Genomic DNA, 11,778 nt, shown 5'->3' on the forward strand with positions numbered 1-11,778 from the left:
GGCTGAGCCCCAGGCAGCAGCCTGTGACAGTGGAGAAGCAGGAGTAGGTGAGCCCCAGGGAGCAGCCAGTGACCGTGGAGAAGCAGAAGTAGGTGAGCCCCAGGAAGCCAGTGACAGTGGAGAAGCAGGAGTAGGTGAGCCCCAGGCAGCAGCCTGTGACAGTGGAGAAGCAGGAGTAGGTGAGCCCCAGGGAGCAGCCAGTGACCGTGGAGAAGCAGAAGTAGGATAAAAGTCCTGGGCTATGGTTGTGACTACAAAAGTGAGAGATCAGAGCACAGGGACAGCTGTAACTCCTAAGATGAGGGCGCTGAGGGCGAGGACGTAGAGCTTTGAATTTTCGTAGGCATTTTGACATCATCATTCATGTAGAGAGCTCTAATATTATGTAAAGTATTTTTAGCTTGTGGTAGATGGCAGGAGTAGTTCATATCAGCTGTTGGTTCTGATGAATTTACTTTTACTAATTTAGAGTAACCAAAGAACAGTATACAGCCTCAGCTGCTGCCAAGAGGTTTGAGAGATGTCACACTGAACATTTGTTTCCTGTAATACATGACTTTCCCATGTAACGTGTAGTAAAGCCTTTGATTTTATTACACAGATGGATGTGAGAAACAGGACTTTCCGTAAAATCCAATCTTAGCTGCCCATCATCAATCCACCCTCACACTGCAAGTGATCAATGGTCTCTCACAGAGCTCCAGGTGTGTGCCTGGTGCAGTCAACGGGCAGTGAAAGAGCTGTCCCTTCTCCAGTACCAGTACCAGTACCACTCGGTGTAATAAGTGGTACTTCATGGAATTCAACATACTTTGTTTGAGGGAGATGCTTTCTCTCCTCCTATTCCATCATCACTTAGCTTTTAATCTGTGGTGCTTTTCCTGGAATACCACTGCTTCGAGACGCTGTCCTATCATGCTTCCATCACCACTCATCAACACAGGAAGAATTGGGGACCGGGAGTAGCGATAGGAGGTAGGAGGTAGGAGGTCCAGTACCCATGCTCCCACAAAGATAAGTATATAAACCTAGGGGGTAGCTGTTCCTCAGAATGAATAGAAGGGAAAACAGGTTGGTAATTAAAGCTCACAGGCAGAACAAGTCAATGTGAGTGGTAGGGGGATTTCTCCTATAGTTTTTAGTGCCCTCACACACCCTAGCGGATGTCATGCTTCATCATAGGGCGATGCTCCTCGTGGGGGTGGCGCTGCAGTCCCTCACGGGCCCCACAAGAGGGGTCTTTAACGGAGATCTTTTGAAGGAGTCGCCGCAGTTGTGCATGGGTGTGTGTGGGCCTCTAAATGAGAAGAGACAGAGTGTATTAAAATCACTAGATGGGACCCTGAACCAAAGTTTTTATTCATGGGTCCAATCAGTAAGTTAAAATGAAGTGGATCCTGGAGTACCGCTTGGGAAAGAATCTAGAGGGCAGGTGTGTGACTAGCTGCTGCTCACAGGAATGGTGTAATAGTGTTGAGAATTAAAAATAGGGTCAACATGTTTCGCGCTCAATGTTGGTCCTTAAGGGATCCGTAGGCGCTTCGTCAGGACCGGTGGAAAAAAGAGTAAAGTGATGTGGTTGAAAGAACAATAAGATTCCTGGAGGAGCCTGTGAATCTAAGGCACCTTATAATTAAAGGAAGATGCGTCCACCTGCTGTAAGGTACTCTAAGAAGAATAAAAAACAAACGTATACAATTACATTAGTTAGACGGACACTGGGGGTGGAAAGCATGTCCTGTTAAGTGGCCAATTAACTAAATGGTGCGCGAAAAGCTCACAAAACATGCAAATATCAGTGCTGACATATATACAGGTCCTCATGCAAGGTGTAGCGACCTGTAAGATACTGACAAAACATGCAAATGTCAGTGCTGACATATATACAGGTCCTCGTGCAGCGGTGTAGCGACCTGTAAGATACTGACAGAAGTTCATAGAAGAATTGTCAACCGGCAAATAAAGTGTACACACCCCAGTGACTAGATCATACAAATTAATCAGACCGAAGCGAAAGGCACATTAAATGGGGTGTCTTGTATGAGTGAGAGTATAACTCGTGAAGTGGAGGGGGTGAAGGAAGTAAAAAATGAAATAAATAGGAGACCGGCTATGCCAATTACGGTTAAAGCGTTAAAAACCTTTGTGCTGAATAAGGCAATGACCCAGACAAGAGGTGAATGGCGACAGGGTCCTCAAATAATGAGACATGGGGTAGGCTCAATAATTATGTTTAAGTAAAAAGGGGGAAGGGGGTGACGGGGGGATGGTGAAACGCATACAACAGAAGGGAAATGCCTACCCCTCCAATCGAAGAGAAGGAATCATCGTCACCGTCAAGGTAATCGGGCTGAGAAACTGAAAAAGGCGGAGAAGGGAAGGACACAATGAGGCATCTCTACAGAAGAAATGCTAGTCTGCCGTGTATATAGATCAGCGCGCAGATCGTGCTGTTACTTACTAGTGCTCGCCAGATCGTAGGAATAGGAACCTAGCCCACCGTCACGTGTGCCAGAACGTAAAGGCAACGGCGATGGGAGGCAATATATATCCTGTCTTGGAAAGGTTTTCGCCGTGGTCGGAAGGCAGATACTTCCGGAAGTCACGTCATGGCGGGGCGGGGAGATCGAGTGAACGTGGAAGTAAGGCGCGTATAGTAGGAACTAAATGTTAGAATAAGATGCTAGTGGGAGGCCATCTTAGCCTAGTTGAGCAGTACATAAAAAGATAAATAATAAAGTGGCATCAGTAAGCCTGGTGGTCCAGGGGAGAAATGAATACCCTAATGGAACGGGGAAAAAAACACACAGTGGGAAAATGTGGAGAAAGTATAAAAATGGGATAAGACTCACTCCGGCAGAGGTTGATTATCAGAAAACGATGCAAAATACTCGCTAGGAAAGAAGACACTATCAATCCTGTGGTGGTAGATAGCCGTCGTGATGTGTTTGCGGTTACTACCGGTAGTCACATCATGATGGGGAGGGGATGACAGGTCTAACAGTGTAGACGCGAGTGTGGAGCGCGTATCGTGGGCAGAGGTGCCAGATGCTACAGGGTGGCCATCTTAGCCTAGTTTGCTGGTGCATAAAAAGGTAGCTGGATAACACACTGGAAAACGCCATATCAGTGACATAGGCGATCCAAAGGTTAGTAAAGCATATCCCGGAATGATACGGGGAAGTGCACAGAGAGAAAAGATGAATAAAGTGTGGGATGCAACGGTCACGTGGCAAAAAGGACGATACAGAGTCCAATGGCTCTAAATACGAGGATGGAGGGAGAGTAAGCGAAAGGCTGGAACGTATCTGTGCTGGTAAGGCACCACGAGTATCCAGGGATGCAGGGCTAGAAAATAAGTTCTGCCCAAGGGATTTCATCATTGAGTCCTACTGTATCGCATTTAAGTATATGGACCCAGCGTTGTTCTTGCCTGAACAGGGTTTTCTTAGTCCAATTGGGATTAGAGTCAATAATTGTCCACCTTATGCTGTTAGCTAGGTGTTTGTATTCTACAAAATGATTCAGTAACTTGGTGTTAGTTTTACCACATCTGATCGTGCTTTTATGTTCGCCAATCCTTAGTTTGACTGGTCTGGTTGTCATGCCAATGTACCTCTTATTACAGGGGCAGAGAATGGTATAGACACAATTATTGGTGTTGCAATTAGTGTGTCTTGTTTGGCGCCATGGTGTAGTGAGGCCAAAACCAATTTGTTTAGAAACAGTGGTTTCGGCGAAAGCGGTGCAAGAACCACAAGGAAAGTGGCCCACTACAGGTGGTAAAGTCCATAGTGTGGGTTGACGTGTGAGTTGAGGTTTGTGTCTGGTGTGGACAAGGTGGTCCCTCAAATTCTGAGTACGTCTATATGCGAATAATGGTGGTGGTCCCGGTTGGAAGGTGCCTGTCTTAAGCATGTCCCAATGCTTCCGGATGACTTTCTGTACCCTGTTGGAACTCGGAGTGAATGTGGTGACACATGTGATTATGTCGGACTTAGGTTTTTGTTTGGTCTCTAGGAGAGCGGCCTTGGGATTGTTCCTGGCTCTCTTCTGGGCTAGGCTCACCATCCTCTTGGGGTAATGGCGGGACTATAAGTTTTTTTTAGAATGGTGGATTGTTTATCAAATTCAATGGTAGTGTCACAGTTTCTCCGGAGGCGGAGGAATTGTCCCACCGGGAGATTGTTTCTGAGTGCCCTGGGATGATGGCTGTCATAAACAAGGAAGCTGTTCCTGTCAGTTGGTTTCCTATAGTTGGTAGTATGTAGGGAGCCATTAGTCGGTGTGATGAGTAGGTCGAGAAAGGGAACCTCATGCCTAGATCTAGTGTTGGTAAATTTGAGAAAGGGGTCTAGTGTGTTGACCCAGTCGCAGAATGTGATGCAGAGTTCTTCTTCCCCTCTCCAGAATAGAATTATGTCGTCGATATATCGTCGCCACCGTGATATATTGTGGCGGTATGGGTTGGTATCGTTTACGATATGCTGTTCCTCACAATGGGCCATGTATGGGCAGGCCCGGCTCGGAGCGACAGTGCTTCCCATGCTGGTGCCTTGTATTTGATGGAAAAGTTGGGACTTGAAGGCAAATAAATTTTCTTTGAGTGCTAGGGAAGCACAATCACAAAGGAAGGAGACTGGTGTTTCAAAAGGCCAGGGTTCAATGTTACCTGTTTTCCCTTCTATTCATTCTGAGGAACAGCTACCCCCCCTAGGTTTATATATCCATCACCACTCAGCCAATAGCCTATCATCTTCGAGGGCATTCAAGGTGTGTGTTCAGAGTCGATGGCTGTTGAGAGACAAGAGCTTAGAGAAGCTGCCCCTTCTCCAGGTCCATCTTCACTCAGCTTGAGATCTGTGATCCTTCATGGAGGTTAAGATGCTTTGCCTGGGCGCATGTGATTCGAGATGCCGCCGCTCCGTTGACTCCATCACTTTCCATTTAATCTGTGGTGGTTTTCCTGAGAGACAAGAGCTTGGAGAAGCTGTCCCTTCTCCAGGTCCATCTTCACTCAGCTTGAGATCTGTGGTCCTTCATGGAGGTTAAGATGCTTTGTCTGAGGCGCATGTGATTCGAGATGCCGCCGCTCCGTTGACTCCATCATCACTTTCCATTTAATCTGTGGTCGTTTTTCTGGGTGACAGGAGCTTAGAGAAGCTGTGCCTCCTTTGCTAGTGACCTACCGTCTTTCCTGGAGATCAAGGGTCGATGGGCGATGAGAGGAGTGGTTCCCTTCTCCGGTTCCATCACCACTCTGACAGCGATCGGTCTTCTCAAGATGTGGCGCATGACACAGTCCGGGTCCGGGTTAAGGAACAAGTAAGACAAATGACTGCTGAGACAATTCATGATCCATGAGAGTCACTGACTGGATGTTGTTCAATCCCAGGGTTTAGTGAGTTTATTACTTTGTGTTTCACGTGTAGTTTACTTGTTGCTACAAAGGATGTAATATAATAATAGTCTCTGTGTCCAATATACATATGACTTTTCACTACACATTTGTTACAAACTTGATATACGTTGTTATATTGAATGTGCCAAGTTATCGCGGTCTCTGGAGATAATGAGTCATTTGCGGCTTCTGGCTCTGTATCTGCGCTTTTATGCATCCATTAAAGGCACATGACTTCCGGTAAGGCCGCACAAGGCCCGTTCATGTCACTGCAGCCACCTCCAATGAGTTTGCATCCTGGGAATATATCCAAAGATGGAGCGAGTATTGCTGTGACCAAATCTACTACAGAGTGTGCCTTCACTGCAAGAGACCAAACTCGTAAAACTCACTGTTACTGCAACCATAACTAAAATATGGAACACACCAATCGTAGGGCCAGACCACAATCACAGAGCGTGGCCACTCTACAAAGGGACGCATGCGACTACCTCACAGAACACAGACCCTCACTCTCAAACGGCATGCCTACCTAACTCTGGAGGCAACAACGCTGTGACCATATCTATGATAGGGTCTGTGCCTGCCTTCCCTGCAAGAGACGAACTCGTAAAACTCACTGTTCCTGCAACCATAAATAAAATATGGAACACACCAATCATAGGGCCAGACCGTCCTCACAGAGCGTGGCCTCTCTACAAACAGGTGCACGGGTCTAACTCGCAGAACACACCAACAGCATGCCTGCGTAACTCTAAAGGCAACAACGCTGTGACAATACCTACGATAGGTACCATGCCTGCCTTCCCTACAGGAGAACAAACTCAAAGAACCCACCAGTCCTGCAACCATCACTAAAATATGTAACACACACATCGTAGGGCCAGACCACCTCACAGAGTGTGGCCTCTCTACAATCAGATGCACGGATACCACACCCAAATATACCCCACTGAACACACCTCACACACTGCCACCAGCACCTCATGAAGGCTCTGTGATCAGACAACCCACGCACCTCAACAGCAGGTCACTCTCTACAGTTCCCTTGATTTTTTACTCTGCATTATTTAAAGGTCTCCAACTCATCTCTTTCATTGTTATCGACTCCTCCCCCATCTGGCCAACCCTATCTTTATTCCATGTAAAACTCCCAAGCAGCATTGCTGGCCAGGCACCCTATAACAACATTTAACTGAGAGAAACCTCCAATCCTACGACCATAACACATCCGTTTTAGGATAAATACACTGAGCACACTGATCTTAGGACCAGAGCACACTAATGACTGACAGCCAGAATTCATAGAGTGCTCACTTCCCCATCTGGGGTGTACACCTCACTCACTGACCACACTGATTCTATGACTCTACGTAAAGGGCGTCACATTCCACAATCACGTGTACACAGATCAAACCAATCATATATGATGACAAAACGCATACACCACACAGCAATATTGTTAATATTGTTACATATAGGACTGTGCCGTCATAAGAGAGAAAGAGAGAGAGAGACATGGAGAGGGAGGGAGAGAGAGAGGGAGAGAGAGAGAGAGAGAGAGAGAGAGAGAGAGATGGAGAGAGAGAGGAAGAGAGAAAGAGAGAGACATGGCAATAAGAGGAGGGAGAGAGACATGGAGATAAAGACAGGGGAAGAGAGAGAAAGAGAGAGAGAGACATGGTGTTAAAGTAAAGGGGAGAGAGAGAGAGACATGGTGACAAAGTGAGGGGGAGAGAGAGAGAGAGAGAGAGAGAGCAAGAAAGAGAGACAGGGAGAAAGGGGGAGAGAGCAAGAGAGGGAGAGAGAGATACAGAGGAAGGGTGATGGAGCGAGGGAGGGAGAGGGAGAGAGGGGATGAGGGAGAGAGAGAAAGAGAGGGGGAGAGAGAGAAAGAGGGAGGGAGGGAGAGAGAGCGGGAGGGAGAGAGAGAGAGAGAGGAGGGGTGAGGGGGAGAGAGAGAGAGGAGGGGTGAGGGAGAGAGAGAGGAGGGGTGAGGGAGAGAGAGAGAGGGAGGGCGAGAGCGGGGGTGAGAGAGAGAGGAAGAGAGAGAGAAAGGGAGATAGGGAGGAAGAGAGGGAGGAAGAGGGAGGGAGGGAGAGAGAGAGAGAGAGAGAGAAAGTTGGTAAGTGAGGAAGAGAGAGGGAGGGAGAGAGAGAGAGAGAAAGTTGGTAAGGGAGGGAGAGAGAGAGGGGTGAGAGAGAGAGGGGGGTGAGAGAGAAAGAGAAAGAGGGAGAGAGAGACAGGGTGAGGGAGAGAGAGAGGGAGGGCGAGAGCGGGGGTGAGAGAGAGAGGAAGAGAGAGAGAAAGGGAGATAGGGAGGAAGAGAGGGAGGAAGAGGGAGGGAGGGAGAGAGAGAGAGAGAGAGAAAGTTGGTAAGGGAGGAAGAGAGAGGGAGGGAGAGAGAGAGAGAGAGAAAGTTGGTAAGGGAGGAAGAGAGAGGGAGGGAGAGAGAGAGAGAGAGAGAGAGAAAGTTGGTAAGGGAGGAAGAGAGAGGGAGAGAGAGAGAGAGAGAGAGAGAGAGAGAGAGAGAGAGAGAGAGAGAGAGAGAGGGAGAGGGAGAGGGAGAGGGGGGGGGGAGAGAGAGAGAGAAAAAAAAAAAAACACACGCACATGTACCTCCTGGTCCAGGTCTGTGGCCAGCGTCGGGGACATACCTCCGCCTCAGGTATCAGGGAAGGGACACAGATTTCAAGGCTGCGAAGATATGAATATTTCAAATGTCATAAAGTGATTGCTATAGTTTCACGATACCCAAAACAAGTCCGGATTACCCAGCATTCAAGTACCGACGAGTCATTCACAGGGGCTATTATATTTCATAGAGTCCAAATTCTGCTAAGAACAAACTCAGCAAGTCAACTTTATTTATCTCATTCCCAATAACATTTACATTACCATTACATGACCCACAACCATATACTTACACGTGATATGATCAAACATAATCACTACTATGGAAACTGACACACAACAATATGACACTGGCGCCTCAATGAGCAGGTGTGTGTATATCTCACACCTTTCCACAACACCCACACTCATGCGCTGTTCAAAGCCTTAAGCAACCCTCCAAGTCTCTTTCCAACCTCGGGCATGGCACTCAACTTTCTCCTATATGCCCATCAGCAACCAAAAGGCAGCCAGGAAACCAAACAATGCTTCAGGGTATAAAAAAGACATACGAGTAGCCGCTTACTAGGCACTCAAAAAGACATAAGAGTAGCCGCTTACTAGGCACTCAAAAAGACATACGAGTAGCTGCTTACTACACACTCAAAAAAGACATAAGAGTAGCCGCTTACTAAACACTCAAAAAAGACATACGAGTGTGAGAAGTTGGCCTGGTATATGCTGTCCACTAGTTATAGTGGGCACCCTGTACCAGTCCAAACAACCCCTTATTGATGATAGGTTAAAGACAACCTTTATTGAAAGCTATCCTAGTGGTAGCTATGGAGAGCAGCCTTCAGGCTAAGTCTTGAAGGACTGTAAAGCAGCTTGTTTTACCAGTCTATAATCTCTTGAGTGGCTAAATGAAAGGAGACCACACCAGGTATATATATATATATATAAAATATATGTATTTATTACTAAACACACCCCTCTAGTCTCTTTATGAGGCTAGAGGCAAAAGTACATAAGTTACACTTCAAATATAACAGTAAAGTAGCACAAATACACGTTAGGCCCCCGGGGCGAGCCAAACCATATACTAAAATAGTGGCCACCCAAGCTGGTGTCACAGGAGACCCACGGGGGCCGTGTGCAGTGTGGGAACACAGCCGCGAGCTCCCGTTAGCTTCTATGGGGAAAGTTGTGGTTAGATTTTTAAAGATAAAGGACATTTAGAGATGGACTAGGAGCGAACCCTCTTGGACTTAGACAGTTCTAGGGTCAACACGCACGGGAGCACCGGAGTACTCAAGTTACCTCACCCAGGGAAGCCGGGTGCATAGGTGTTAAATGGTGTCGGGTCGCGTTGTCGTTTTCAATGGAAGCTGGAGGAGAAGTGCTGCTGCCAGGAAGATGCGAAGTGTTCGCAGAGATCGAATCCTGGATCAAAGGTGTGAAGAACGTGAAAGCAGAGGGGACAGAGTCTGGGTCACTTGCCAGTGACCAGGGGCACAATAGACGAATGCCCACCGATGTCGGGTGTTTCAGGTAAAGAAGGTGAAGCTTGACTTTTCAGCCACGAGGACCAGGAGGTGTCGTGGTCGACCAGGAGCTGGATTCGAGCTGTCCCACGAAGGATGTAGAGTGCTGCAGTGTCGGTGCCCAGATTGGACACAACAAGCCTTGGCAACAGTGTCGTAAATTGGCTGCGAATAAATTAGCGTTAGCAGAATCCATCTGGTATTTAGAGGCTATCTTGTACATTTTGTGGAATCCATTTTGTATTTCTGGCAGCCATTTTGTTTACCCTTGTGCTCTGTTTAAAGGACTGGCTATACTTAGACTCTGCTACCCTGCACATGCGCAGGAATATCTAACTGTCCATACATCTGTTTTAGTCTGTAACTATCAGGTTGTTTCTACCAGAGTCAGCAACTGCTAGCTCCTCCTTTACTGTCGACTGTGCATTTCTGTATGACCATCTATGTATGTAACTCTTCTCATGTATGCTTGTACCGCCCTTTTTCTGAGCCCCTGTGTGGGTATAAAAGACCCATGGTTCTTCTACTCTGTGTGCTACCTTCATTCAGCACCACAGGGTGCTGGGTGAATGTGGTTCCACCTCATGAGGTTTATTAAACTCTGTATTTTCTATTCCAGTTTCTGTGCCAACTTTTTTCTAATAGTCTGAGGACTCTGTGCAGAGAAGGGCGAACCCCTTGCACTGGTAGGCCTAGCTGAGGCCTAGTTTCCACAATTGGCACCTCAACGTGGGACTCATCGGTGACTCGGATGCCCAAAGGATTGGTCGCGACGAAGGATTGAAATCTCGCTCTGGACGTGATCACTGCCCGATAAGACCCGAGTCTTGGCATCCACGGCGGTTTTTCCTTTCTTTCTGATCTGACCATCCAGGTGGCGCCGGTCCTCGACTGAGATCTCTTCTGTTGATTCACCGTGCAGTGACCATTTGGTCGATTTTAGAACTTGGCAGGATGAATCTGGACACCAAGTGATTGGTAAGTGTCCTTCTGCGGCGCTTGCTGTTGGTTTTGATGCCTGGGATTGGTAAGGTAGTTTAGTAACGCTTAGCTTACTGTGGCTTTGAGTATGGTATATTTGTGTTGGCCAACTTGGTTTGTTTTGACATATGTGACTTGTAATTCACATAGGCAGGTAATGAGGAGAATTTTCTCTAACTGAATTGATTTGAACGGCACATCGTACTAAAGGTACCTTAAGTGCTACTTTGATTATAATATTGCATATTCTGCACTATTTTTGGCATACCTGTCTTTAGCACACTTCAAAGGATGTGTTGCTTTTGAAATGGTACCAATTTAACTCTTGATGAAGCACAACCGCCCCCCCCCCCCCCACGGAGGGGACGCCTAATAGGGATATGTATATTAAGTATGGTCTTTCTTCTATAATGTACAGCACATTATGGAATAAATACACTTGTAAGGATCCTGAGTTGCGTTGGCCTATGTATGGGTCATTTGATTTTCGGAAAATTGGGTATGTGGAACAATGTATGTTTAAGCGAAAGACTAGGCAAGAGATGTTTGATTGTGTACGAATGTGGGAGAAAAAGTGCGTGAATGAATGAATGTGTTGCTTTCTTGGATGTACCATTTCTTTTGTATATAATTAGCCGGCTCCCCTAGAGGGGATACTTAACTAGGTTTAGGTATATAAAAGTATTTCTTCTTTGGTGACTAGTACCCCGAGGAACTAAATATGTACATAAAAGGATCCTGGTCTGTGCACTTAGTATAATTCATAAGTGATGAGATGCAGAGCGTTTTTTTGGTGTTCTGCCAGCCAAATCTAGTGAATATGACTTGCAACTAGTATTTACAAATGGTTTGGTTTACGTACAGTCTGTGGGCTGTCTTTTGTTTCTGTCTTACGTGTTGATTTGTGGGTTAAATGTGTGTTTAAATGTTGTGGTGTGGTAAATTGTGTTTTGGATGTTGCTAGCACTGGAAAAAGCGTGTGATTGAATGACTGTGAATATGTGAAAGAATTCTGAGAAGTGAAATTGTTAAGGAGTAAATTTAATTTGGTCTCATCACCATCAATAAGTCGCAAAAGGAAATTGAGAGGGGTGTAGCTAGAGAAAGAGCAACCCCTGTGATTTGATGACACCCTTAATGTACAAAAGTATTAATGAAGAGTAGTTAGGGACCGGTTAAAAGTTTAGCTTGAGAAAATTGTGGGTATTTCGAATTTTCAAATTGTTCCCATGCAGCTTT

General features: G+C 46.5%; 1 protein-coding gene across 5 annotated transcripts in view; it reads right to left on the reverse strand.

Annotated features, from left to right (window-relative positions):
* Positions 1 to 8,101, reverse strand: part of AGBL2 (AGBL carboxypeptidase 2) — a 1,238,365-nt gene extending 1,230,264 nt beyond the window's left edge. For 3 of the 5 annotated variants that reach the window (XR_014979321.1, XR_014979320.1, XM_085646521.1), the window contains exon 1: positions 2,462 to 2,606. Coding sequence is in view for 1 of the 5 variants with exons in the window: in XM_085646520.1 (XP_085502646.1) it covers positions 8,021 to 8,056 (36 nt within the window). In the remaining 4 variants the exon portion in view is untranslated. Of the gene's footprint in view, positions 1 to 2,461; positions 2,607 to 8,020 lie in introns of those variants that run through there. The other 2 variants (XR_014979319.1, XM_085646520.1) reach the window with 1 other exon arrangement.
* Between the last annotated feature and the right edge of the window lie 3,677 nt (positions 8,102 to 11,778).

The sequence above is a fragment of the Triturus cristatus genome, chromosome 3_1, assembly GCF_964204655.1.
Source record: "Triturus cristatus chromosome 3_1, aTriCri1.1, whole genome shotgun sequence".
NCBI classification, from domain to species: Eukaryota; Metazoa; Chordata; class Amphibia; order Caudata; family Salamandridae; genus Triturus; species Triturus cristatus.